General features: G+C 41.9%; 1 protein-coding gene across 8 annotated transcripts; it reads right to left on the bottom strand.

Moving 5' to 3' along the window:
- Positions 1–21: 21 nt before the first annotated feature.
- myh14 (myosin, heavy chain 14, non-muscle) lies at positions 22–27904 on the bottom strand. 8 transcript variants are annotated; one of them, XM_023963877.2, is made up of 46 exons: positions 27506–27904; positions 24547–24727; positions 23378–23584; positions 22493–22649; positions 21311–21338; positions 20653–20767; positions 19798–19845; positions 19519–19533; positions 18540–18632; positions 18364–18427; positions 18049–18147; positions 17813–17956; positions 17510–17724; positions 17287–17439; positions 16806–16979; positions 16541–16714; positions 16332–16446; positions 15510–15578; positions 14126–14331; positions 13899–14020; positions 13448–13517; positions 13201–13361; positions 12196–12304; positions 11850–11981; positions 11561–11767; positions 11322–11459; positions 11002–11125; positions 10716–10887; positions 10407–10619; positions 9914–10058; positions 9618–9824; positions 9378–9482; positions 9064–9216; positions 8642–8890; positions 8417–8530; positions 7665–7763; positions 7366–7578; positions 7120–7281; positions 6909–7037; positions 6734–6822; positions 6525–6648; positions 5682–5890; positions 5073–5181; positions 4526–4698; positions 4299–4322; positions 22–3113 (listed from the first exon to the last, which is right to left on the bottom strand). In XM_023963877.2, exons 2-46 carry the CDS (start codon positions 24712–24714, stop codon positions 2924–2926), a joined length of 6186 nt encoding a protein of 2061 aa, XP_023819645.1. In that variant the 5' UTR covers positions 24715–24727; positions 27506–27904; the 3' UTR covers positions 22–2923. The 8 variants fall into 8 exon arrangements, with proteins under 8 accessions (XP_023819645.1, XP_023819647.1, XP_023819650.1 ...); XM_023963879.2 differs by lacking the exon at positions 4299–4322; XM_023963882.2 differs by lacking the exon at positions 15510–15578.
- Positions 27905–27993: the final 89 nt, after the last annotated feature.

The following is a 27993-nucleotide window of genomic DNA, read 5'->3' as shown; positions in this document are numbered from 1 at the left end:
TTAAAAAAACACACAGAGACATTAAAACCAATAGCATATATTCACGTTAACCCCAGGCAGATGTTTATAACCACAGCATCATTAAAAAAAGTCTAAACAATAAAATAAATGTCCAAAAGTTTTCAACTTCCATAGTAGCCATAAGCAAATACAGAGAAAAATAACACCTCAGAGAAGCACCGGCCTTGTTTCGTTGTGCAGGACTGATCTTCACCATTTCAATTTTGGGGATTCCGGTCTGCTCAAACTAAACTTGTTCTGTTTAGATTTTGACAATTTGAGATGAGATTTTTTAAGTCATTTTATAATAAAACAAAATTTAAACTTATTTGTTGCCCGCTAGTGATAGAAATGTAAACCAGCTAAACCAGATGAGGTGTTGTGGCTGCTTTCATCCAAGTTGTGTAAAGTGCTGCTTTTACACAAAATCCTTAAAAAAACGACTTTATGCATTTCCAAAAAAAAGAAAAAAAAAAAAAAAGAAAATACATATAGAAAACACAAAAAATGAAAGCTTTTCAGGGTGGTAAATATCTGTCATCAGTGCTTTTCCAGACCTAGATAGTTTGATTTTCCATTTCCACAGGTTGCAAATCCTAACAAACCCCACATTGCAAATGTATACACACAAAATGTTTGTCAGTGCAATAACACTTTTTACATCGAACAGAAGAAGAGCAGTAGCGGTAACCCTGATCACCGAAAACTACTGTGGTAACTGTAAACATGAATCCTGTTCATAAAGCGCAGTACACATAAAAAAATGAAGAAAAAAAAGGTTTCAGCACAACTTCAAATACATTTCCTATGAATAGAGCTAATGATAAGTTAACGTAATGTTCTTTTCAAATGAAAAAAATAAGATACTTGCAGTGAGTGTTCAATAAGAATATGGGCTCTACTCTCAGAAATGCTTTTAGCCACTGCTAGCAGCATTCCAGCTTTAGCATGACAACCTGAAAAAAAACCCCAAAAAACGCTCAGTTTATTGGTAAACAAGTTCTTTGTTTCATCAATTAAAGAACAAAAAAAGTAAGAGAAACACGTTACTATTTAAAAGTAGCTTTTGAGTGACAACTTATCTAAAAACAAAAGTTCAATTTACAAAAATGATGAAAGCTATGCAGCCGTTTCTCATTTTCAAAGCTCTGCTAGCCTTGGCGCAGGTGGCTGTGTCTTTTTATTCACAGCCTCTAGTGACCAACTGCTACCATCACATATAACTACCTGCATTACTACTGGGTAATCCTACCCCCCAAAAAAGGCATAACTATTCATAAAGCGCTATATTCCACTTTGTAAAGACTCAATTTGAGCGTTTTGGAAATCTCTTCCTCCCATTTAGACGCCCAAAAAGATTATCTTTAGGATAAAAGGAAAGAAAAGTGTGCTGAACAAAAATTAGACAGAAAGAAAACATTGTTCGTGGTTTCACAATAGGATCATCAAAGTGCCCGTTTTTGTTGATGCTGCAAAGACAATATTTTAAGATCATAGCGAAAATTAAAAAGAAAAAAACTGCTTGTTCTATTTGCCATTAGCTTAATAAAAAATGAATTAGTCAGTACCAGCTTTCATTTTTTTTGTCTACCACTATAGGACATTTCATAGTCTGGTTTTTCTACAGTTTTCTGATTGTTATCCAGATCTTTACTGGATAACTATAAAAAAAGAAACCTCAAGCATCAAGTACTTCATGTATCTACTTTGTTCTACGACTACTTAATATTCTCCATTTTACAAACTGAAGTCCCTTTTATAATCCATGCGGCCTCCCATTGGTTACACAAAAACATTTTGTTTCATCTGTTATTGTACGTGGTTTTTAGTAAAAACAAAAAAAGTTTACCAGATATAAAAAAAATTGTTAATCAGTTTAATACATATCTTTCACTTCCTCTTAGGATCAAAGACATACTTATTCCATTGTTTTGTTGTTTTTCCTAGTTGTGTTAGCCATCATTCATAGTGTACTTCTTTTCATTCAGAAAAGCTAAGTCAAGCTAAGGAACCTCCCATGCAAAACTCCCTTAGAAAACTGATGCTTTGGCAAAAAAATAAAAAAATAAAATAAAATAAAAAAGTTCAACAATCACTTCTGGTTCAGGATCAGTGCCGACACAGCCAGAAACTCATGCTCCTTTAAAGAGAATCGGTCACAAAGTAAACAGGCAGTGACCAATAACTTAAGTTTATACCTCACTTAGCGTGTACAAATTTCTCAAGTAATATGTTGACCTAAGTTATAGACTTGGTACCTGCTGTTATAAAAAGAGATGCATTAGTAATGCAGGTTGGCTCTTTGTTACGGTAACTAATTCTGAGTAGCGACACTGAAGCCATTCGTATCAATAACATGATAATGGTAACTAGTGTACTTTGCATTGCAGTCTTCATACTCTTCCATACCTTTCTGTGATGTGTGTGTAATTAAAATGTTATTTATGCATCTTTTTAGTTCTTTCTTGTCCATCTCGTGGACTGTTATTTAGATTGTCGTGAAGCCTCCAGCAGGACCGTTTCCTCTCAGCAGCCCTTTTGTCTGATAGGAGTTTTCAACCCTGATGTTTGGGGTTTTCATGGCTCAGGTTGAAAATACTTATAATTATTGATTTTCAGTGCAACAAAATCAGCTAATTCTGTTTCATTGAGTTGTTGATAAAGACAAGTGTGTAATAGATTTGCATTTCCTAAAAAAATTCCATTTTTGCCATGTTAAAAACAGGAGTCAATTCACAACCTGTTGCAGTAAGTTCATGTACTTTGTCCCTTTGCAGAAAATTGAGGCATAAAACTTAAGAGCAGTTTTTCAGTTATGTTATAGTTGCTGTTATGTCTAGAACTAGTATTGTTATGTGCACGTCCCTCCATCAGCCCTGAGTGCTTGAGGCTGGGTTTGTGTGTGACTGAGCCCCTCCATGCATCACTCTGTGTTGTTGACGCTGAAGGGTGGAAGAGCTTCCAGGCTCTGCTCCGATGAAGGAGTTGGTGTCTGTGGAAGTCCTGAGGAGGGAGTAGGGGAGGCAGGAGGCTCCTCTGAGTCAGAGTTCTCGAGTGAAAGGTCATCAACCAGCGCCCTGCGTCCACGAATCCCAATGGGCAATGGCGTACGCCTGGACAAAGTATGAGAGAAAGTGAAAATAGGACAAAGACAACAAAATGGAAAAAAAGACTGAAGAACAGAGATTCTTGAGAAATTCATTTTTAACTGCCGGTAATATCTTGCCGTATTTTCCAAAGTACCGTATTTTCCGGACTATAAGTCGCACCGGAGTATAAGTCGCACCAGCCCAAAAATGCATTATAAAGTAGAAAAAAACACATAAGTCGCACTGGACTATAAGTCGCATTTTAACTTTCACAACCTTATATGACACAATCATAGCAGACTGTTTATCTAATAATTTCACAGTAATTTTTTCTCAAACTTATTTATTTATTCCTTTCATGAAGCATCATTGGCCAACTAATACTCTGTTTTCATCCTGTTTTTGTAGAAACAGTTGTCATTTTTATTGCATTTCTGAATCTATGAAATCATTGGAAAATAGAATATTATGTTGTTAGCCTTCAAGATCTTACTGTAAAAAAAAGTTTGCTGATTCTCTGAGTCACTTAACATACTCCTAACACTTAACATACCTCATACATCAAATTGACCCAGGAACATCATCTCTGTTCCTCACAAATGAACATAACAGGAGGGTTAACAATGTATTTATTTCAATTTATTTCTAATATAAGTCGCTGCGGAGTATAAGTCGCACCCATTGCCAAACTATGAAAAAATTTTTTGTTTAGAGAATAGTAAAAATAGGCTTAAATTGTTCAATTGAGTAAGGATTTTTTTTTGTTTTTTTAAAGAAAGATCTATCTTATTATTTTGAAAAATAAAACATTAAACTGTGAAAAACACCACAAACAGGCTTGTATGTGTGTAACATCTATAAAATAAAAGCAAAACATGCTAAAGATTTAAACGAGTCAGTGTAAAAAGCCAAACATGCAAAGGCCAAAAGCATTTACATTTTCCATAAACTATCAAATATAAAATGTTGAAAAAGCAGAATGTGGGTAAAAAAAAATTATGAAGATAAAGAGACTAAACCGCAAACTGACGCCTGTGGAAAGCCTATCAATATTTATTCTGAAACATTGCGGCAATAAGAAAACACCTCTGAAGTCATAATGTAGGTTTGACATTCAAGCCACCAGGTTTCTATACATGCAGCATTAAAGCTTTTCCTATTTAAAATGCTCATTAAAATAATAAATACAAAGCACACACAAAAACCTACTTCTCCGGTCTCCAGTCAGGCATGCTGAGGGTTGACGTGACGCAGACAGATGAACAATGTGTCAATGTTAGATGGATGCAAGGACATACAACAAAAGAGCAGAGCAACACAAAGCAAATCACATCCAGTTAATAAAATGCAAAAACACAGGCGGAACAATGAGAAGTGATGAGCTTGCAGGCCATGGAGGATCCATGCAAAGGTGCGCCCACCCCCGAACTGCTAACCTGAGCTGGGTACGGAGGGAGGTTATCTCCCGCGTCATGATCTGGCTGCTGTCTGTGAGCTCCTCCAGCTCTCGCTGCAGCTTCCTCTTCTGAGCGTTAGAGCGGGAGTGCTCCTCCTCCACCTCCTCCAGCTGCCGCTTCAGCTGCTTCAGGCGGACCATAGACTTATCCAGCTACAAACACAGTGAAAAAAAAGAAAATAAAAGGGGGGGGGGGGTAAGAAACATACATCGCCAGGACATAATTAAGGAGAACTGAAATGAGGAGTTATGATTATTAGGAGTCAATCTGACAGATTATTGCAGTTGATATTTTGTAAGGAAAGTCTGCGTCTTTGCTGTGAATGAGGGATTTATATTTTGGTTAGGGATGAAACCGCAGATGCCAGGACAGGATTAGGATTAGTTTTAATTAAGATAGATGATTCCGTTTAGGATCGGTCTTTAACACCAGCTTTGTACCCCGGTTCACATAATAATGATTTAATTCTTCACTTTTCTTTAATTTCCCAGAGTTACCATATGGCTGAACATAAATTTTTCTTTACCTGCTCTCTGTATTGGTCTGCATGTCTCCTCTCATCTTCAGCCTGCATCATCACTTCTTTCAGTTTTTTCTCAGTCTTCCTCACGATTTTGGTGGCGATAGCTCGTTCTCTGTTGGTTAAAACATAATTTTGGTCAGTTGATGCAGTCATCAAACAAAGATTATGAAACACATTTATCTAAGGTTTGACTCTTGGAACATTTGGCCAGACTAGAAGAATTCTTAAATTATATTTTAAATTTTTTATTACATTTTTGACAGCAAGTCAAAATCAAAGATGCACAACATACAATTAAAAGTTCTTTGTTATTTTTATTGATTTATTTATTTTTTAAATAAATCTGTTTTGGCTTTAATGAAGTGAGAGTTGCCTCATGGAAATGCTTTTCTTTACTTCAACTGAAGATAGAACACCATTTCTCTAACTAGAAAATTGGAATTGGATCAAATTTAACTGAATTTCATAAAACTTTTCTTAAGCAGATTAAAGTGAGATGCTTCTTAATTATTAAAATTAGAAACATTAGAATGACTTCAGTTTATATCTAGTATTTCTAAAAAAAAGGCATAAAGAAGGTATAGAAAAGGGGCGTGTTTGTGTTTTCCTCACTGTCTCTCCTGTTCCAGCTGCTCCTCCATTGATTCAATCTTAGCCTCCAGGGCGGCGACACTGAGCTTGTGTTTGCCTCTCACTGCTCCTTCAAGCTCGCCCAGTCGGGTCTTCAGCTCCTTGTTCTGCCTCTCCAGCAGCTCCCGGGCCGACTCCGCCTTCTGGGTCAGAGTCCTCTCGCCTTGCAGCTGCACAGTCAGAGTCTCCACCTGTTTGGAGGACATTCTCACATAAATGTGTGCAACAATAAAATAAATAAATAAGGGAATGCACCGGCGTGTAGCTGCCCAAATCTGTAGGGGTTACCCGATCAGTCCCGGCATGCGTGAATATTACGTCACTTCCTCTTTGCGGCAAAAAACTGCGACATTAAAGGAAATTAATATAAAATTGCTCCTGCAAGTCATACATTTTTTAGTACTTTTGTTGTTCCTGGTCACAGTTGCCAACAGTTTTGCTTCCAGTACGATTGTTCGAGCCGTTTAAACACCGGATTACTCCGTGATCAAATAAATTTATTGTTTTCCTCAACAACGGAGAGCTTCCACTGACCTAATTACAGCTCTGCAAAAACAAAGACAGTCAACTAAATCCAACACGGCTTTATTTAAGTTTTTATTTTTCATATGTTGGCAATGGGAAAAGAGTGCATTTACTCTAAGGAGATGGCCCTGAGCTGTGTTAACTGGGGACAGAATGGGTAGACCGGATCCTTAACTTTTCTTTTTTCGTACTTTTTTGTCAACAATAAAATAAATGCATGTTTTCGCGCATGATGGGACCGATCGGTTAGCCGTTACAGTTCAGGTGGCGAGACAGCGTGCGTGTGTGATGCTACAAAACCTGCAGAGCAGTCTTCCTTTGTCTCTCCGACAACAGCTCGTAATTACTCTGCTCCTCCTCCAGCTCCTCCTCCAGCTGACTGACGCGAGCCTCCAGCCTCCGCTTCTCTTCAAACAAAGCATTCCTGTGAAGAAAATAAAATTAAAAAAAGATGCAACTCCCCCAAAAACATAACAGAAAATGAAGAACATTTGTGATAAAGTACGAACTTTCCCGAGCTGCTGTTGACCATCTCGTCTGCCAAATCATCTCTCTCCTGCTGAGCCTGTCTCCTCTGCCTCTCTGACACAGACAGCTCCTGCACAGAGAAACAAGCGTGGACACGAGGGTTAAATAAACACAGACGAGCGCTACACAGACTTATGTGCACACAAACCCTCATACCTCCGTGAGATGCAACATGTCTGCTTCCAGTGTTTGTATTTTCTTCTCGCTGTCTTTCGATTGTGCCACGACTTCCTCACGAGCCAACTTGCTGTCATCTAGCTCACGCAGAACTTCTTTCATTTGGCCCTGTGCAAAATGAAAATGCATTTAGATCAAGTACTGATCCAAATGTGAAACCTTGGTGGGAAGGGGTGGATTTTTGTCTCACCTGCAGTCTGCGTAGTTGCTTCATAGCTTCGTCTTTGCTGCGGCTGGAAGCCTCAACGTGGGCCTCAGCTTCCTGCAGCTCGGCCTCCAGCTGCTTTTTGGACAACACCGCCTGAGACCTTTGAGTCCTCTCCTCCTCCAACTGGATCTCCAGCTCTTTAACCTTTGACAGACAATAAAATGGAAGAGTTTAAAGCAAAAAGAATGCATCAAGTGACTGCTTCCTCCCATCTCCACCCCAACCCACCTGTTTGCTGAGGGCCCTCCTCTTCTCCTCGCCTTTCTCCTCACTGGTGCTAATTTCTCTTTCAAATTGAGCCTTGAGGGCCTGCAGGGTGACCTCCAGCCTCAGTCTGGAATTCTCTGCCTCTGCTAGCTCCTCCTCCAGCTCCTGCGTCTGAACTCGTAGGTTCTGAGCTTCTGCTTCTAACGCCCTCCTGGTCCGCTCGAGCTCATGGACCTAAAAAAAAAAAAAAGGGTGATTAAAAATGTACCTAAAACTACCCCCCCCCAAAAACCAAAACAAAAAAACCAAAAGAGTCCTACATTTTTGCCCACGTCGTCCTGCTGGTTGACAAGTTGTTCCATTTCCAGACGGAGCTGCTTGTTGACCCTTTCCAAGTCATCTCTCTGGTCCTGGACTTCCTGCATGAGAAATGGTGGATTTTCACAAATAAAAAAAATTAAAAAAATCTAATCACAAATATATCCTATCTTTACAACATATGGGCATCATCTTAAAGTCCCACTCTGATCATCTTTTGATCTATTGTTAAAACGCGTTACCAGTGGTCTTTTAATCATGATCATGCCATTTTTAGCCCAAAAAAAAAAATCTGTGTCATTTTCTAGGACATAGTTTCTGCGGAAAAACAGGAGTTAATTAGAAATTCTCTTCTGAGTAGTGGGCAGGAATGTTAAGGCAGAGTAAGCCCGCCCTCATTTCCCATCATCCCTTTGTTTACACTCTCCTGCTTTCTAACAGCCCATCATAACTCCACAGCAGCTCAGACGAGGAAAACTAAGACGCACATGGATCCATTGATCTGCAAGTGGATGCATCAGAATGGAGTGGAGCAGAGAGCTTTTGGTCTGCCAAATGTAGTTTGCACGTAGCAACTACAAGCTATTTCAAACTGCATTTTTCGTCTGGTCCTAATTCACCACTAAATACTCTTTAATATGAATTTTCTTTATACATACATACATGTCCTCCATTAAGACAAAAATACTATAATAATACTACAAGAACATATTAAAAAAACATTTTCATTGGAGTGGGTCTTTAAAGCATTTACCTGCAGGGATCGAGATAGGGCCAAACATCTTGTTTCTTTCTCTCTGCTGTCAGCTTCTGCTTTGTCCCTCTCCTCTGCAAGACGGGCGCTCACAGCCTTCTCTTCTGACAGACACTGATGGGATGGCAGAGAAAAAAATCAAAACCACAGTAAAATCTTTCAAGAATATAACTTCAATCCACATTTTTCTGGAACTGGCTGTGTCAAAAGCACTATGGCTCTCACCTGGTCAAATTTCTTTTGCCTTTTTTCAAGAGCAATGCAGTTCTGTCGTTCCCTCTGCAGAGCGATCGTCATGTCTTCTATTTCCTCCCTCAACCGCTCCCGCTGTCTTTCCACTCTTTCCTTCTCCTCCTCCCTCTGTCGCTCCTTCTGAATGGCACTGTCTAACTCTCTCTGGAGTTTCCTGCGCGTCTCCTCACCAGCCTCCACCGCTGTGTTCACCTCCTCCGACTGCTTACGGAGCTCAGCCAGCTTACAAAGTCAAACCAAAGCAAGATGATGAATCATGTCTTCAGATGTATTAGAAATTGCTCATCAACTTAAACTCACGGATTACAGAATTGCAGCCATTAAGAAAAACTAAAATAATGAAAAACAAAAGAACACCAAGAGCAAAACTAATCCTGACTCAAGTCCTGCTTTACCTGCTGACTGAGAGTCTGAATCTGTCGGGTCATCTCTTTGGCTCGCTCCTCATCCTCCTCCAGTTTTTCCATCAATCCATTCTTCTCGTCTTCCAGAGCCCTTGCTCTAGAGGCCAGCGCCATCTTCTGACGAGTTTCATCTTGCAGGAGCTCCTAAAAAGGAAAGGAGGGACAGACGAGGGGCTGAGTGTTAATGTGCTTCTGCTTTTTGAATCAAGACAAAAAGTTTCAAAATTGGCTTTCGTCACAACATCAGAACTTTAAAGACAAATATTCTCTCTGCTTCATTACTAGTTTCTAAGGGTATTAATTACCTTTGCATCATGCAGCTGACTCTCAAGGTTGCTGACTTCTTTGGCAAGCCGAAGCGACTTGCTGTCAGAGGAGCTCAAATTGCCAGAAAGAGATTCTATTTCAGTCTGAAAGAAACAATTGGAAACCAGATTAATGCATAAACAAGAATATTTGATCTAAAACAAAAAAAGGAGAAGTACTTTGTCTTAAAATCAATCATTTTGGACTTTTATAAATGTATGCTTTGATCTTGTGTTGACCTGCAGCTTGTGTATCCTCTCCTCTCTGTCCTCCCGGTCCCTGTCGGCCTGGGCCAGGCGGGCGCTGAGCTCCTGCACCTGACTCTCAGCTCTCTTGCGGGCTCTCTCACTCTCTGTGCGGCCTGCTTGGAGACTCTTAATCTCTGAGGTCAAATTATTTCGCTCCTCCTCCAGCATGGCTTTGGCCTTTTCAAGCGACTGGCGTGCCTAAAGTTGACACACAACGAAACAAGTGACCTGCAGTGTCTGTTGAAAACCCAGAGATGGTTGATGTGAAAGTGTGTGTGATCTCGTACTCTCTTGCTGTTGTCCAGCTGCTCCTGCAGGTTGTCTAAGGCAGTGCTGTGTTTGACTTTGAGTTCTGAAACCTGGACTTCGTGCCGTCGAGTCTCCTCTTCAACACATCTCTGCAGCTCACCTAACTCTGCCTCTCGACGTGACCTGTGCAAATGAAAGAAGATTAACTCAATTATCCATCCTCCACTGGTGGATAGATTTGGGGTCATGGGGCTGCTGGAGCCTATCTCAGCAGGGACACACACTCATACCTAAGGGATGATTTAGAATCATCAATTAACCTATGAAGCATGTTTTTGAACTGTGGGAGCAAGCACCCGCAGGAAACCCACACATCCATTCTTCACACAGAAAGGACCCAGCTGGGATTTAAACCATGGCGAGCCGAGACTGCTAACCACTATGCCAATGTGCAGTCCTTTTCTTTAACAATCCAGTACTGATTTGACATCAACAACAGTAAATATCTGTATTTTTATATATCATATTTACCTCAGCTCCTGCTGCGCAGCTGTGGTGTCTAGAGTGTCCTCCAACTCAGTTCTTAGAGCTTCCAACTCCTCCCCAAGGTCTCGCTTTTGCTTCTCTGCCCTTTCCCTCATCCCTCGCTCGTTTTCCACTTCTTCCTTTAACTCAGACACTTGGGACAACGCCTCCCTTAGAGCTCTCTGAGCTTCAGCACGCCGTGCGCCTTCTTCCTCCAACCTGACAGGATAGTAAGAACAATTAGAAATGGATAGGAATATGATTTGTCAAAGGCCAAATAGTCCTATCAATGTCAGGTTTTTAACGGAGTCTCACCTGCCCTGGAGGGTGGTGATCTCCTTCTCCTTTTGAGCCAGAGTCCCCCTCAGCTCAGCAGACAGCATGCCCAGCTCTGACAACTGCTCCTGAGCTTCCAGAGACTCGCTCTCCATCCGCCTCTTCCACTTCTCCTGTTCTAACCTCCCCTGCTCCTCACGCTTCAGACGCTCTGCAAAATGCCAGTGGAGTCAAGTGATAAGACGTCAGTTACTGTCTGTAAATAGGACAACGTTTACTCATTTAGAGCAAGACATGTTTATGTGAAGAAAAAATACCAGTTCACCTTCGAGGTCTGCAATCACCGCCTCCTGCTTGTTCTTAAGTTTGGTCAAACTTTTTGTCTTTTCTTCTTCCTCTGTCAGTTGGTCGCTCACTTCACTCAGATGCTCCTCAAGCATTTTCTTTTCCTGTTTAGATAAAGTCGTAAAATTCCCAAAATAATAATACACAAAAGTGTAAATGTGGCATTTCCAAACTAGAAAAAGTCAGAGGAAAAGAAAAAAAGGCTTTTGGGGGGGGGGGGGGGGGGTGAAAATAAAATACACAAATACCCACAAACTGATGACCATACAGTGCTTGTGGAAGGTTTAATGAGAGGCCCACCTTGCTGAGTCGGTCTCTCTGCTCTACAGCAGTGAGTAGGTCTGTATCCAGACTCTTAACTTTGGTCTCCAAGGTAACTTTTTCCAGCAAAAGACGCTGTCTCGCAGTTTCCTCCTCTTCAAGTTGCTCTTCCAGGTCCTGTTAAAAGAAAAAAAACACACAAAAAAGTTTCCAATAAATATTTAAGCACATTTCCTGGAAGATCCTAAATTGTTAAAGTGCTCTGTTCTCCTGATGACCTGTATATTTTGCTGCATCCTTTTCTTCTCATTGGCCAGCTGAACCCCCCGCTCCTCCTCCTCCTCCAGACGACTCTCCAGCTCGCTCAGAACCTCCTCCAGCTCCTGCTTACGACTGGCCAGCCTGGCCCTCAACTCCTCTGCCTCTGCAAACAGCTCTGCCTCTGCCTGCAGCTGGTCTGCCAGGACTGCCTTTTCCTCCAACAGCTGGAACGCAGAGACAGAAAGAAAGGAGAGGTGAGGAAAAGTGCATAACGAAAGAGCAGTAAAAACAAGCAGGTTGATTTACCTGAGCATGCTTCTTGTCCAGTTCACTGTAGTCCTGTTCCGCTCTGGTGAGTTTGTCTTTGGCCTTCTGGAGCTCGGCTTCTCTGACTTGGATCTCCTCATCCTGCCTTGTCACCTGCAGTAAGGGCTTCACCTGGACACAGAAAAAGGAAGGCCAGACCCTCAGTCATAGATCAGACATTTTACAAGAACCACAGTTAAACACTCCAACGTGTCAGATTTCAGCCCACTTTGGATTATTGTGTTTGTTTCAAATGAGATCTATTAACACACAACTGCTTAAAAGTCAGCTCTCAGCTGGAAGACTTGTTGATATCTGGATGTCATATCCGTGTGGCTGTGTTCACCTTAGTAAATAGTCGCCACCACTGCCAGTTTCTGAGCTTGAGGTAAGCATGACAGTTCCTCTGCATCACTCTCAGTGCGCTCAGCTGCTGCTGCTTCTTAAAAAAAGCCCTAAGAGAAAATAAAAGACACAAACACATTTAAATAACCATTTGTAATGAAGCAGCTTTGAATAATTTCACCTCTAGGTAAAAGAATTAGAATGAAAGTCAATGCAGCAAAAGTGATATCAGGACTAAGACAGAGGATTAAATCAGCTTCCAAACACCTCCCCTGCACTTTTACTTCAAACCAGGTGTTACAAGATGATTTTGCTACATTTCTAATTAAATATTCATCATTCATGCGGAATGCATCAGGCTAGAAGAGGGGTGAGCAAACTAAAGCCCAGGGGCCTTATGCAGCCCCTAAAACCATTTTTTTCTTGGCCCGCCAAACTGGAATAAAGTATACTGGAGATTTTATTATCCCTGTAATGCTGGTGTCTATCCATAGATGGCGCAATATTAAAACATTGACATTTGTTTAGGTGTTCTTGTTGATATGTGGTGCTGGAAGATTTGTAGTTTTTCTCATGTGTGTCTTCCAAGTCAGAAAGTCAATTTTCTGATCATTTAAACTCCGCATGAATGCAGCATTTCTCCAAGTTTATGTTTTTCCCCTTAGGGACATCAACTCATTTGAGCAAGTGCATGAAAATGAGAACAAAAGTCAAAGTTTAGATATAAGAACACCAAAATGTTCCATTTGAAAACATATATAACAATTTTCAATGCAATTTAAAGCATGTTTTTGTCCAGGTTCCATGTTATTTCTTTCTCCTATGAGGTGGGTTACCAAAACACTAAAACATCTGCTCCTGGTCCGACTCTTTTGTCAAATTTTAGAACCCTCTGTTGCCCACCAGTCAAAAGGTTAGCCCACCCCTGGGCTAGAACATTATTTATTCGTTTATCACCACTGATTTGATCATTTTTTGCAAAAGTCTAGCTTTAGCTTAATCTTACTTGCGTGCGAGGAAGCCTCTGGCAGCGCTCTGAAAGCGGATGATGGTGTCTGTGATCTTCAGGTCTCTCTCCTCTTCCAGGTGACCCAATACTCCGGCTCTGAAGAAGACTTTACTCTGACCCACCCGGAACAGATTGTGATCCAGCTCCAAAGCACTGATCTGGATGTTGACAGTTCAAAAAAAAAATCCATAAGCCATTCGCTCAGCTAAAAGGTTTGGAACAGGTTTCCCAGAAAGTCACCGACCATGAGCTCTGATGCCTGTTTCCCGTCCATAAAAGTGCGAGGAATTGCGTTGGGAGTCAGGATCTCATACCTGAACGTTTGTGAAAAGGTTAGTTGATGTTTCACAGCAAATTAATTTTTTTTTTTTTAATTGCAAGCCCATTAAAATGTGTTTGTTCTTTTTTTGGCAACATAAAGCGGGGTGTTAGAGTGTCTGACTACAGTAACTGCAGACTAGGATCACAGAATCAGTAGACCGATATCTTCTTGGCTATAAATAAATTGTTTAGACATGACTGATCAAGAACTGACAGGACATTCCCTTTTTCCCCTCAATTTTCTAACAAATCAAGCTCTGGAAAGAGAAGTTATGTCTTTCCATGATGCTCCATTTTACAAAGCACAGTGTGGACATAAAACCATGGCTGAGTGTGGTGCATTTAGAAAAGAGAAAAAGAAAAGTTGCAAACACCTTTGTCTGAACTCCTGGAAAGGGATGCGATTGGGGAAACCTTGTCTGCAAATTCGAATCCCCTCCAAAACGCCGTTGCACCTCAGCTGGTCCAAAACCAGATGCGGTGCCAGTTTACCAGCCTGAAGAAAAGTAGACAAGCAACAGCAGCAGAGGAGAAACAAAAGCTGTCAGGCACAATGTCAGCTCTCATTTCTTCTTCTGTCCATCAGAAGACCTTGCCTCACCCTCTTCTCATGGTTGGGAATAATGCAGCGCAGAAAGTTGGGGTTGGTGTTTCTGAGCGTGGCCATCAGCTTGGTGAGGGACTCTTTGTAGAGTTGACCGACAGTTCGAAACATTCCCTTCTTTGTCTTCAACCCGGCAGCTCCAAAAGTGACTGGCCCACTGCTTTCCCCTGACGACACCTGGTCCAAACCCACAATCCTGTCCACTGGCAGGGGGCAGAATGGCAGGTTTTACTTTACAATGAGTTGGGTCATCCTCTGTCAGACGGGGCCATACCATAAGACATTCCACCAGACATACCACCTTGTGGTTTGCATTTATGCTACATTTTCTTTGTTCTTGTTTTTTTATATTATTCTTAGTCTTTTTTTCCCTCTGCTGTCAGTTGCTATGTTGACAAACAAATTTCCCACATGTGGGATCAATAAAGTAATTCTGATTCTGATTCACGACGGCTGAAATATGTGCCATCAAAGCTTTAAGCAAAATGTTTTTTTGAGGTGGATTAGGATATGAAATGGCTGATGGCGTATATTTGTGCGGCCAAAATAAGCACACGTCTTGTCGTCAAATCCTCTCAGGATTTTCCCTGGTTAGCTCCAAACCTGTTCAGACACGACAGCACTTCAACTGAAAAGCCCTAATGACTTTTAATGTTGGTAACCTGACTGCACTCAAACAAGCCAAAAGATTTTTTTGATCAACTCAGAAAATGTTGACCATTTTCTTTTACAAACTATTAGAACCAAAGACACAAAAACCCCTAAATATTCTGAATCTAGAGGGATGCCTCAGCAGCTGCAGTGCACCATTGAAAAAATAAAAAGAGAAAACGGTTTATACTGCCTGGCATGCTTAATTGTTTTCTTTAATTTCCCATAATTATACAAAAACATGGGTGCTATGATTAAAGACAGGGGAATTTTAGAGAGAAACTGCCTCAAGCTTTTTCGGGATCACATTTGCAGGAACCAGTTGGTTTGTTTATTCTTTACTAGAAGGTGAAATGTCATCCAAAATCAGATGATGACTTGTTAAATTTGATTTTATTAAGCTCGGGCTTTGTCGCCCTGCACTGTCCAACTCTTGTGTGATCCTGAAGGAAGCTTTTGGGATTTTTTGACTGTAAGCTGCTGCCATAACACTATTCTACTTCTAGACAACTATGATAGAGAAAGTCTAAGCACACAGCAGCAACCTAAAGACAGGCCATGTTGAGAGAGCAACAGAGACAAAAAAAACAAAAAAACTAGGGGGCATCGCAACATAAACTCAAGATAAGACAGAACTAACACAAAAACACCACAACCAACAAACAGAAAAAACCCAAATAATAAACTCAGATGGAGGTAAAAACCCAAAGTGAGGAGGTGAAACACCTACTGTCTGAGCCATTAGTCTGCAGTGAAGCATACGAGTCAAAGAAGTACACACGAGGGAGAGTCTGAATATCTGATGCAGGAAGCGGGGAACGAGGAGGAGGACAGCATCAGATCGGAGTTGGAAAAGAGGAGAAGACGAAATGGAAGAACAGAGAAGAGCAACAGAGAGTAGAGAGATAAAGAAGGGAAGAAAGAGAGCGTTATTTCAGTTTTTACTGGAAAAACCACAATAGCCAACAATTGAAAAGTGATAAATGAAAATCTTTTTCTTTTTTTAAACAACATTCACACCGCCCTCGGCAATGTTCAAGCAGCCACTTTCACTGAAATGTTTAAGTAAACGTGTGAATATCCGTGTCGGGATGTCGCGTTTAAAACTAACATGTTCACATGTAAGTTTGAAACGCCCTTGAATGCTCATTGAAAGTTAAGTCTGTTGAACTTTGACCAACCAGGGACTCAGATTTGGCAGTGACGTATGGATGGTGTCCTTTTTTAAAAAAAATTTTAACGGAAGTAACAACCATTAGAAAATGTATCATGAAGGAGAATTTAATAATTCCAGTTTGTGCTCGGGCACAACTCTATGACACCAAGTCTTTGATACATCAGAATAGAGCTGTAAAAGAAGAAGCCTGGAGCAAGATTTGCAAGTTTTGCACCGCTTCGACATTTTGCACTTAGCCTCTTCCAACATAGTACGACACCATGGGCTAAACATGCATTCAAGGATGTGTATTATTGAATGGATATTACATGCCCAGTGTGGAAGTAGCATTCAAGTTGAAAACTCAAAAGCTTAAATGAAATGATTTCGGCTTACCCTCCTTCCACAGCTCTGACACAAAATGATCTGATGACTGGTGAAGAAGAGACGCCACATTGTCGTTCAGGGGATCCATGTTCTTTACCAGCCAATCAACTGCCTTATAGTCCACCTGAGGGCGAGGCAAGCAGGAAGCGGAGACAAAAGTGAGCCGACTGACTGCATTTCGTAAATGATACCGTTGAAAGCGCAGCTTAAAGAAGCACCTTTCCAGCATAGTGAATAATGGAGAAATCTGCTTCTCCACGTGGCTGCTTTGATCTGAAGAACTTGGGATGGCTGCCTTGCTCCGCACTCAGCTTCTCCACAAATGTGCGGTCTGTGGCCCGAGGGAACCAGCACTCTTCATCCAGAAGGGCCAGAACACCAGGAGGGTGAGTCTGACACAGAAAATAGAGGAAGATGAGGCTTTTATGAGAGCAAAAGCGACGTTACGCTCATCGCTCGTCAGGTATGATGGGTAGTATGTACGGGTCTCTCGATGAGGTCGATGCAGGGCTGAAGGTCCAGGCCGAAGTCAATGAAGTTCCAGTCAATGCCTTCCCTCTGATACTCCTCCTGCTCCAGAATGAACATGGTGTGGTTGAAGAGCTGCTGCAGCTTCTCGTTGGTGTAGTTGATGCATAGCTGCTCAAAGGAGTTTAGCTGGAGAGAAAGCAAAGGAAGATTGAATCATTGACCTGTGAGCTTTAAAACAACACTTTCAGACTCCCACACACATTTAACGCTTTGCCAAAAAAGTGTCACAATGGGATGATGATCTTATTGGTTATTTCATCCCAGAAATGATGGAACTGAGGAGAAAAGCTCAAGGTATTGAGGGCCCCTGGTTCTGCTTGCTTTCCAGATTTCCTTGCTCTATCTAAAGCCTGGATCAATTGCCGGATAGATCAAGAAGAGTGGAGTTTGGAAAAGAGGCAGGACAGTGGCTGTAAAAGCTCCATAAGCTTACCTGGAAGATCTCAAATCCAGCAATATCAAGGATGCCGATGAAGGAGGCTCCCTGTCTCTGTCTGCGGTCCAGGGCTCTGTTGATCCTGTGAACCAGCCACCTGAAGAGACGCTCATACGTCGCCTTTGCCAAGGCCTCAATGGCAAAGTCCGCCTGCGAGGGGAGATGCAGTTTTCACAAACGCACACCTTCATCTTTACAGCTTCACGTGTCAAAATCCTACTTGTTCTTTGGTCTGGGCCTTCTGCACATACTCTCGGCCCACTTTGATCCTGGGTGTTAGAATGGCACGGGTGAACTCCAGCACGTTGATGCCCAGCAGGTGGCACAGTTTCTGAGCAGCTGTGTTATCGGGCATGGACGCCTGGTCGTGGTTCTTCTCCTTATTGAAGGATATGTTTCCAAATTGGAGCACGGCGGAGATCACCTTCAGCATGGCTGAGGAGAAGGAGGAACATTTGAGCAAAGCCAAAGCAGACACAAACAAGCAAACTTTCTTCAGACAATAAAAGAAGGAATCATTTACAGATCGACTCTTCTGCGGTGAAGCCCATGATAGCCATGGAGTCCATGGTCTGCGTGAAATTCTCTGAATCGCTTTGACCCGGAACAGGGATGGAGCCTCCAGTGAGGAAACGGTATTCATCAGCGTTTCCGAGAAGCAATTCCGCTAAAGAAGATAAAACAGATTCCATTAACAATCAGCTGACTATAACTCAGAAAACAAAAGGGTGAATCATCTGGAATTTGCCATCTGCTCACCTCTTGTTTCTTCTGTAGCTCCACATAACATCTGATAAAAAATGTGAAACGTTCTCTCGTCCTTGGCCTGACGGATGGCCCGGGACTTTTCAAGGAGGTCTGGATTTCATGGTCATGGATGAACAATGGCAAAAATAAAAGAAATTCTACTTTGCATTAAAAATTGTGAAACTGTAACACACACAGTTTCTTAATGGGAGATTATGATTTTAAAACACCAAACATTTAGACTCATTAAAATCCAGTTTGAACATTTTGGACCAAATTAAAACAGCCTAAGCCGAATTACATTCTGATAAACATTAATAAGGATACAGGTCTCAATGTTGGCACCGACGATGTATCCCGCCACATCAAAATTGATGCGAATAAATTTACCCTAAAGAAATAGAGACAGAAAAAAAGGTAAAATACAGTAATTTGATGCTACTCAGGTCTTGCTTGGTTGTAGAAATTGACAGTTTGCTCAAATATATCTGTCCAGCTCTTACAAATCTAGAGGAGTTGTCATTTTTTACAGTCTTTGCGTTTCCAAAGGCCTCCAAGATGGGGTTTGCCTGCAGCAGCTGTCTCTCCAGCTCGCCCTGAGAGACAGAGCAAACACCAGCTCAGCTTTAGCCCAGCCTGTGATGCAGCACCACTTAATCCATCCAGAAATGATATGCTCCGACTGCAGAGCTGTTGCATTAAAAAAACAACACACACTCGCACAAATAATTAGTCATCACCCAAACCAATGACACAAATTGAGGCAAATGAGGACCAAACAGCACCCACAGCACTGCTTCAGCCTTAAATAACAGGTGATTCTCAACTTACAGTGATAAGAATAAAAAGCATAGCAGAGATTTTTTTTATCATTTTTACTTTTTTAAGATTCTTTTTATATATTTGTCTCAATAAGACATGAATGTTTGATTTTTATTTTATTACATTTCCCTAAACTTGATCAACAAATGGTTGAGAAGCACTGTTATTTTCTCAGCTGCCTAAGCTGGGAACCCTTCCCTGCAAGCTGCAGTCGTTGCATTGCAAGTGCTGCAAGCCGCCTGCGCCACAATGAGCATTAAAAAAGACTGCAGCAAAAAGTCGCTCTGTTTTTAAATCATAAAGATGTGCACTGACAGCAGGCACAATCACAGACAGAGAGGGCCAACTTGTTTCAGGCATCAAACCCCGAGCAAAGAGTATATGGCGCCCGTTCACTCAGCTCTCACCGCACACACCCAAACCTACATTACCTGCACTGAACATGTACCTGCTGCAGCTCATAAAAGCCACAGCAGATCAGAAAAACAACCCAAAAACCCATAGAGCCATAAGAAAAAGCATCGTAAAAAACTATTTTAACCCACAAAACAAAATTAATATATGATTCTCTTAACTTTAAGCGAATCACATCCGTTATACTAAATACTACCTAACACCACCAAGCAAACCCCTAGGTTGCTTTTATTCTTTTATACTCACATATTGGAAGCTCAGCTGAATTGTGGAAAAACATTATGGGGGGGAGATTTGTTGGGAGGGTGGACATGGATGACAAAATCAAACCAAACGGGGGGGAAAAAAATCAAAAAGAGCAACAATTAAAACAGAAAAATGCAAACAGATCAAATCCAAGACAGCACAAGACTTGACAAATAACATGAATGCAGTTGATGTTTTTTTTTTTATATATATTCTACTGAGTTGGAAATATTAAGGCCAAGAAAAGAAAAACAGGGCAGTGAGGCAAAGTTAACTCACCCTCTTCACTAAAGTGCCGCCCCTTGTTAAGGACCTACAGCCATCCATCTAAGCATGCAGACAACAGAGGAGAGCGGTGCAGAAAGAGGAGAATCGGGAGAAACAAGAGCAGGAAGGAAGGAGGACAAGTGAAAAGGAAACTCTCTTCTGAGGTTTATCTGCAGGGAGGCCAAGATTTCACGGAGTTTCAGTGTCGCTTAGTTCAGTTAAACAGGAAAGAACAGATTTAGAGAAGTGTAGTAATCCTTCACAGAAACACCACTTATAAGTTTTCTACGGTGGCCCTGAAGGGCAAATCACAAAAAAAAACAACATTTGAAAGTGATGAGGTTTGTCCATCATTTAAAGTGAAAGGTATCTGGCATGAAGCGATGCTGGATCTCCTCCTCTAATCAGCAATTGGATTGTTGTGTTTCATTTTATTTTCTGGAATTTACTTTTCTTTTCCAGAATTCTTTAGTTTTTGTAATTTATGTTTCAGTTTCTGGAATTTTGGTTTGTTTTCTAAAATGTAATGCTGCTTTTTGAAATTTTTTTTGCTTTTTTTTCTGTCGCGGTCTTTAAAATGTTTTTGCATCGTGTGATTTGTTGATGTGATTTGCACTTCAGGGCTACCGTAGTTTTCACCTCCAAAAAAGTGTTTATTTGCCAAAAAAGCAGCAAAAAACTACTAACAAAAAACAAAAAAGGAAAAGTGCAAGATAAGAGGTAAAAATGTAACTTTAAGCACTATGTAAAACGCAGATGTTAGCATTTGACTTATTAATTTACATCTTTCTTTCTACTACCTTCCATACAATCTTTCCATTTGCCCAAATCCCTTTTATTTGGTTATTTTTGTCTGAGTAAACATACCTGCACAGCTTCCTTATTTCGACCCAAAGAGCCACTTTTATGGGAGGAGGCGACGTGAGCCAAATACTGGATGACTTTCTTGGTGTTTTCTGTTTTCCCAGCTCCTGACTCGCCCCTGAAACACACACACACAAACAAACACAATGCTGTGTAAAAAGACACAAGCACCATTACTGATCTTATTGGTTATTCTGACACTTCCTGGCTAGAATTACAAATGCTGCAATCATTGTAAAAGAAAAAACACTCTATAGCCAAAATCTTTCAATGCTCAGTCAGGGTAATATTAAATCTAGATCTTGTGTGGTAGATGCAAAGACACAGATCCAAACAGAATACAGTTGTAGAGGATACAGCCTGTAGTTCTATTGTTGCTTTTGGGCAGAAATGAAGGAAGACGGAGAAGAATAGCAGCTGCAAAAAACAGATCTAACAGTGAGAGATTTCTTATTTTAACTCCAGACTGATGCCTCTCTGAAGCAGTGACCTCCACAATGACAGGAAGACCTGCAGGCCAGCGTGGGAGCAGACAGGGAGGGGGGGGGTGCGTTCATTTTTAGCCTAAATGTTGACCTCTGACATAACGAGATCTTGCAGAGATGCTGCAGGAGGAAAATGATAAAGCAGACCGACTGGGCTCCAGCCGCGGTGTACTCACGTGCAGAGGATGGACTGATCTTCTCTGTCTGTCCAAAGTAAAAAGAAAAACATCAAAAGGTTACAACTAAATGAATGCAATGCCACAAATAACAACAAGGTTAGAGCTTGTAGAACAACCTGAAGCTGAATAAACCTTCTTATGAAAACACAAGTCTGTTGAACTTCATACTAGAATTTCAGCTTCCTCCTCTCGACGACTTAGCCTCAGGTCAGTGAGTTTTGCAGTCATTTATGCACATGATTCAGAGAATTTAATATCAGCTTGAATATGAGACACGACTGTTATTTTCTGCTATAAATCTGTTTTTTTTCTGTTGATTTTCTGCTCTTTGAGATCTCATTCCCATTTACTGAATGTGGGGCTATTTGAGTAAAGAACTTTAAGGTACTTTTCCAAAAGACTTTGCTACTTTTTTTTCTTTCTTTTTTTTAAATAAGCCAAAACAATTTAAACCCTTTTTGTCTATTTGGCTACTCTTGGGTAAAAGCTTCCAGGGATCCCATAAGTATAAGTAACTACATTAGCAAATGAGCTGCACCTGAATTTAAAGCCACTTTGCACAAACTCTTTTTCCCTCCTAAAAGCAATTATAGGACAGAAACCAACACACCAGCTGAACTGGTCTCCCCGGGCTGCCAAATCCTACAACCCTGGGAGTCTATGGGTTGACTGTTTAAGGTCCTGCTGGTATTTGCTTTTTCAGATTCCCACCTGTTTGAACTAGACAAACATTTTTTTTTACTGGTTCTACAGGTTTAATCATCATACTAACACACCTGCAACCAACCAACAAGCCTCATCTGTCTGCTCCAATTATTCACCCAGAGACACAGATGTTGCGCAACCACCTTGTAACTGCCTCTTAAACTGTTTGAAATTCCTCACGTCTTAGTTTAATGTAACATTGAGCATTCAAACAATGCCTGTCAAGCTTTGCTACAAGCATGTGGAACCACAACAACACAAACAATTAAATAAGTAGATCTGAGATTATGTCTGTGGGGCATTGTGCTAAAAAACACACTTCTGTGAATTATTCTCCCTTTTAAAGTTTTTGATCAAAGCTACAAAAGTAACACACCTTCAAAAAAAACAACAATTCTCATTTAGCGGCTTGGAGCTCAAAGATCACTGAAGGATCTTCTATGGGGTCAGAGTCGGTCAGATAGTGCTCGTTACCTTGCAGCATACTCCGATAGGCCGCCTCTGATATGGCGTAAATGTGCGGCGGCATTTCGTGGCGTTTCTTGCCACGGTACATCTCCACGATGGACTCCGTGTAGATCGTCAAGTTCTTGTAAGGGTTCACCACCACACAGAAGAGTCCGGAATATGTCTGGAAGAGACATGTATGAAAAGATTTAGGGAAGAAAAGGCTAAAAGAGTCAAAGTGGGATGACCCTCTTTCTCTGTACGTTTCTATGTACAGGATGTTAACACAAAGAGGAACATGAGAGCATCTTGTTGGCAGTCTTATTAGATATGACTTACCGGTAACTAATATGAATGAGCTTTCAGATAAGAGGGGCTGTAAGCTAGAGGGAGAAAGTGTAAACAGATAGCTCAGTTATGGGTGACGGGAAGGGGGCGTTGTTGCGCCACGCCAATGGTCCCACCCACTACTCAGAGGTGAATTTCTAATGAACTCCTGCTGCTCTGCAGAGACTATGTGCTAAAAAAAAGAAGCGACACACGTTTTTTGATTTTGGCCAAAAAACGGCATCATTATAATTGAAAAGCCCACTGGGAACGCTTTTTCAATAGATCAAAAGATTGGAGTGGGACTTTAAATTGCTCGTCAGCTGAATTTCACATCTGTCTGATTACTGTTGCTCCATCATTAATGTTCCTCACACCTTAGTGGTCCCCGTTTTTCCGCAACAGAAACTAGAGATCACCCCACTGTCACCACATGCGGGTTCACAACTCTGTAAACTGATGCCTGCCATCTCCTCCCATCGCGTATGAGTTTACAAAAGAAGATGCCGCTTCATTGCACACGTGGCGCGGTCTCCAGTTTTAAGGCAGCGAGTTAAATTTAGCCATGCTGTCTCATGCACTCACGTAGATGAGGCCGGAGTAGTATCTCTCCCTAAGGTTGTGCAGCACCGAGGCCTCGTTGAGGCAGGTGAGGTCGGCCATGTCCTCCACTTTGCTGAAGCGTGGCGGGTTCATCCGCTGCACCTCCTCCCGGGAAAGGGTCAGCTTGCGCTGGCTGTCGGTGAGCTCCACCTCCACCTCATCGCCGCGTTCTTCCCGAATGCTGGCCGACTGAAATTTAAAGCGAAAATATAAACCCTCACAATATTTGAAATGCACTTCAGAGACACTAAATGTAGCTTATGCAATTATATAACCTCCAAACATCTCTTTTGAGTGCATTTCTGATGTAAAACTGTTAGATGGGAGAACATCAACCAGGATACAAATAAAAAAGAAAGATTGCTTGTACGCAGTTTGAAAGGACCTCTGACAGAAGACCAGAATAAACAGCAACAGAGAAGAGCAGACTGGACCTAATTTTACTCTGGCGCTTCTCAAACTGTGACCGTGTCACATGACCCAGCTTCAATATGCATTATCTGGTTTGAGAATTGATATGCATACCACACAAAATATGTGTGTCTGTTCTGGATGTGAGGAAGTATATTAGCTGCAGATGAATGGCCATTACTGCTCTGCATTTCTGCTGAAACAGAGCCATTCTCATCAGAAGATGATTGAAAAATGAAGTCAGTATTTCTACGCTGGCCTCCTCAGCGTCAGGACGGTGAAGGAGGCTATTGTTCTATTCTAGGAGCTCCTCATAAAAACAGGCCCAGGAAAGGGGGGCACTGAGAAGGTCCACGGAAATCACAGTTTGCGTCCCAAAACACTTCAGAAATGATCATCAGAAGGATTGAAGAGGCTGGAATTATGCAAACGAGGTTGTGAGAGGCGCAGATGATGTAGGAAGCCTTTGAGTAATAAGGAAAAAGGTACAAAAACATCATAAAACAAAACTCAAATGACACACCCTGCTGTGGCGTCAACGTCAGCCGTCTGACACACCCTCAGGTGAGTTTAACACACCTGGGGTGAACAATTTACTGGATGATTAAGAGTCGCTGAGGATAAAGCCAAACACCCTGAGTTTCGCCCCATTGATCCCTGGTACTGCACAATGAAACGGTGTAAGGACCCGTTGAGCTGAAAGGTCGCAGCAAATGGAGAAATCTGTCCGGACACTCCACCTCAAAGCCATGTTTCTCCGAGGGCACCCACACCAGCCTCTTGGCAGCCCAGTCGGCCTGGCTGGCACCGGAGAACATCGACGAGCCGGAGGTAGGGGACCCCGGCCCCCCGCCTGACGACAGGAAGCGGGTGACGTCATTGACACTGCCCCCTGTTGGCCGGGACATGGTACTGCTGGCACTGAAACGAGATGAGACGGTGGGATAACAGGGTGAACGCTTTCTTTTAAAGGACCGACAGATTCTGACACATCAAGACATCACACATGCTGTATGCACTCCCCCTAAAAGAGGTGTAGTAGCACGCAAGTAACATGTAGACCAACTCCCGCCAACACCGGGATGAGGATGGCCTAGTTGCAACAAATCAAGGCGGGATGCGGAGACGGGCCGAGATTTCTGGGTAGTGGAGAGGAGGCATGGGAGAATAGCGAGGCATCAATCGTCTGAGCAAACTGACATGACAGTGAGGGGGGAGGGATGGTGAGAGGCAAAGAATAGTAATGACTTGAGGTTCAAAAGGCACTGGGTCCACAGTTAACTGAAAGAAAACGAGGGACCCTTCCACCACAGACCACTGATTCATGGAGAACAACTGAGCAAAGAGCAAGCAAAATGCTGATTCGTCTTTAAAGATCCACTCCAATCATCTTTTGATCTATTGTAAGCGTGTTCCCAGTGCTCTTTTAATTAGGATTATGGCGTTTTTAGCCAAAATTTAAAAATGACTCCTTTTCTAGGACATCGTTTCTGCAGAGCGGCTGTAGTTCATCAGAAATTCAGCTCTAAGTTGTACCCGGGGACTGTTGGTTTTGAGTAAGTCTGCCCTCATTTTCCATCATCCCTTTGCTTACACTCTCTCCCACTATCTCACAGCCCCTCACATCCCCCAACCTACCATTACCAGTGCAACAAAAATGGCGAGGAATATTGGAGCTATCCAGCCGTTCAGTTTAAAACCAGATGCCATCTCAGACGAGGAAAACGAAGACGTACATAGATCTAGTCATCTGCAAATAGATCTATTTGTCTGTAGCTTCTGTCACTGTTACAAGCTTTTTCCAGCTGCATTTTTTGTCTGCTCCTGATTCACAATGATTTTAAATCCTCAGAAGTGCAATTTTAATCTTAATGTTCCTTATATTTGTTCTCTATCATTGAAAAAAAATGCCCCAAATCCTGACAAAAACATGAATTTTATTGGAGTGGGTCTTTAAGCAGCTAGATGACCTAGACTTGATAAAAATCCCCCGGAACCAACCACCAATCATGCTGAACAGCCAGCTAGATGTAAGTCTGTCTGGATCTAAGGAATGAAGTCGTTTGATGCTAATGGATAAGTGAAACATTATATATCAATATATTTATTTTAATAGAAAAATGAGCTAAACAAAACAGCTTCATGAGTGAGCACGGGGGGCCACATAAAATTCAACTTTGATCCCACAGAGGGCCTATTGTAACGCCTTGTACAACAATAAGGGATCTCAATGGTGCTCCAGTTATGTCATCGGGCCTGATTTCAGCTATGCAGCTCAGCCTCAGCCCTCTCTGCTCCGTCTGTTCACAACCTTGCCCTCACCACACCTGAGACTCCGTCACAGGGCGTGGCGTGGTCGTGTTGACTCAAGAGCTGCCGCCACCCGTCCAGTCAGAGTGGAAACTATGCAGTCTCAAAGCTGGTGTTAAATGGTATGTGCGTGTGTTGTTCAAAGTCTGTGTGTGTGTGTGTGTGTGTGTATATATATATATATATATATATATATATATATATATATAAGTATATTTACCGGTATATATACATTCATACTTATACATACATATACACACACACACACATATACATATATATATATATATATATATATATATATATATATATATATATATATATATATACACAAAAAGATAGACATATTCTTGGTGGACCTCAGTTTATTTTTAAACCACTATAAACTTTGCTTATGACCAAACAAAATGGGTTTAGAGTGCAAATTTAAAAAGAAAAACAATATTTAGTCTAAATTTATAGAGCTTTAAATCAAATTGGATTGTAAATCATGATTCGAATGAATAATTTAGTGGTATTAATGGAATAATCTACCATACAACTCAACTGCAATCTCAGATGAGGCTTTTTTTGTTGCATTGTCTGCTCAGTAGCTGCAGCTGTAATGCTGCTTCGATTCCTTCACGTGCACAGCTCATACATTATGACAAGCGAAAGGTAACAAAGATTAGTTATGATATCTTTCGCTTGCCATACAGAGCCACCGGGCTGTCGCAGTACGGCGTGGACAAACCGGGAAAATCCTTATGCAGCAACTGGACTTGCAAAAAATAAAAAAAATAAAAGAAAAGAAAGGGGGGGGATCTGACTTCTACCATAGCAACACCCCAACAGTAGAGACCCGCAGACAACACGCTCGGGCTTTAAACCGATGTCATTCACTGCGGGGGATCCAGCGCTCCCTCCGTCTGTGTAATTAATGTGTGCATTGACGGGTGGGGTGGGGGGCTGTTTGGGGGGTGATACGCCTTTTTCCATCAGCTTTGATGCGAAGCGGCATGCACCCGGGGGGGGGGCATCAGGATGGCGAGGAGGAAAGGTGACATTATTATTATTATTATGAAGCCACCATGACAGAAGAGGAGCGGCCCACAAATAAATAAAATAACGTTAAAAATAAATTAAAAAAAAATGGGGAAGGCAACCACACCTGGACCTGATATGATCCAAAGGATGGCTATTTTTAGAGCATAAAAATAATTGTGTTGATTTAAAATACTGTGGGGTTGAATTTGAACACCTATGATAACACGGCTGTCTGCAGAGCCCTCATTAATGCCACCGCATTTAGACTAACTCCGTGTGGTTAGCCTGCTCCACTGAAATATGAGACGTTAAAAGATGGCTATTTACGAGTTGGATTAGTGCAAAGACAATTAAATGTCTCACCTTTAGGCTCCGCTCTGGATAAGGCTGCTGTGAGTGAGGACAACCGGGATGTGTTGGATTTTTTTTCTTTTTTTTGTGCCCCTCCTGTTAGGTGTGTAGCATGCCGCATATGCGGCTTTTACCATCGCATAGCTCTGCCTCAGAGAAGCCGCACACACTTCTCGCTGAGAATAAAGTGGAGCGCACTGGCCTGGGGGCAGGAGACGGAGACGGCGTCAACCACGAAGAACCAGCTTCCTGTTCGAAGGCCAACCGTGGAAGCCCAGACGGATTCTAGCCAAGCCTCGCGAAGAAATTACTCCAATCAAGCACTCAAGTCCAGCCGCAGACACGCCTCATGAATACGAGCAGAGCTGTCCGCCCTGGAGCGGGCAAGAATCCCGCTAGCCAACCAGTCGTGTTAGCACTAGTTTGGGATTAACCAATCGCAACGCGCAGAGGGCGGGGCTACAAGAGATGGATGTCTACTGTGACCAATCAGAGGGCGT

Source organism: Oryzias latipes, chromosome 16 (assembly GCF_053564925.1).
Source record: "Oryzias latipes strain Hd-rR chromosome 16, Olatipes_Hd-rR_3.1".
In the NCBI taxonomy this organism is placed as follows: Eukaryota; Metazoa; Chordata; class Actinopteri; order Beloniformes; family Adrianichthyidae; genus Oryzias; species Oryzias latipes.
The sequence above is the reverse complement of the archived record's forward strand: the minus strand, read 5'-3'. Positions and strand labels throughout refer to the sequence as shown.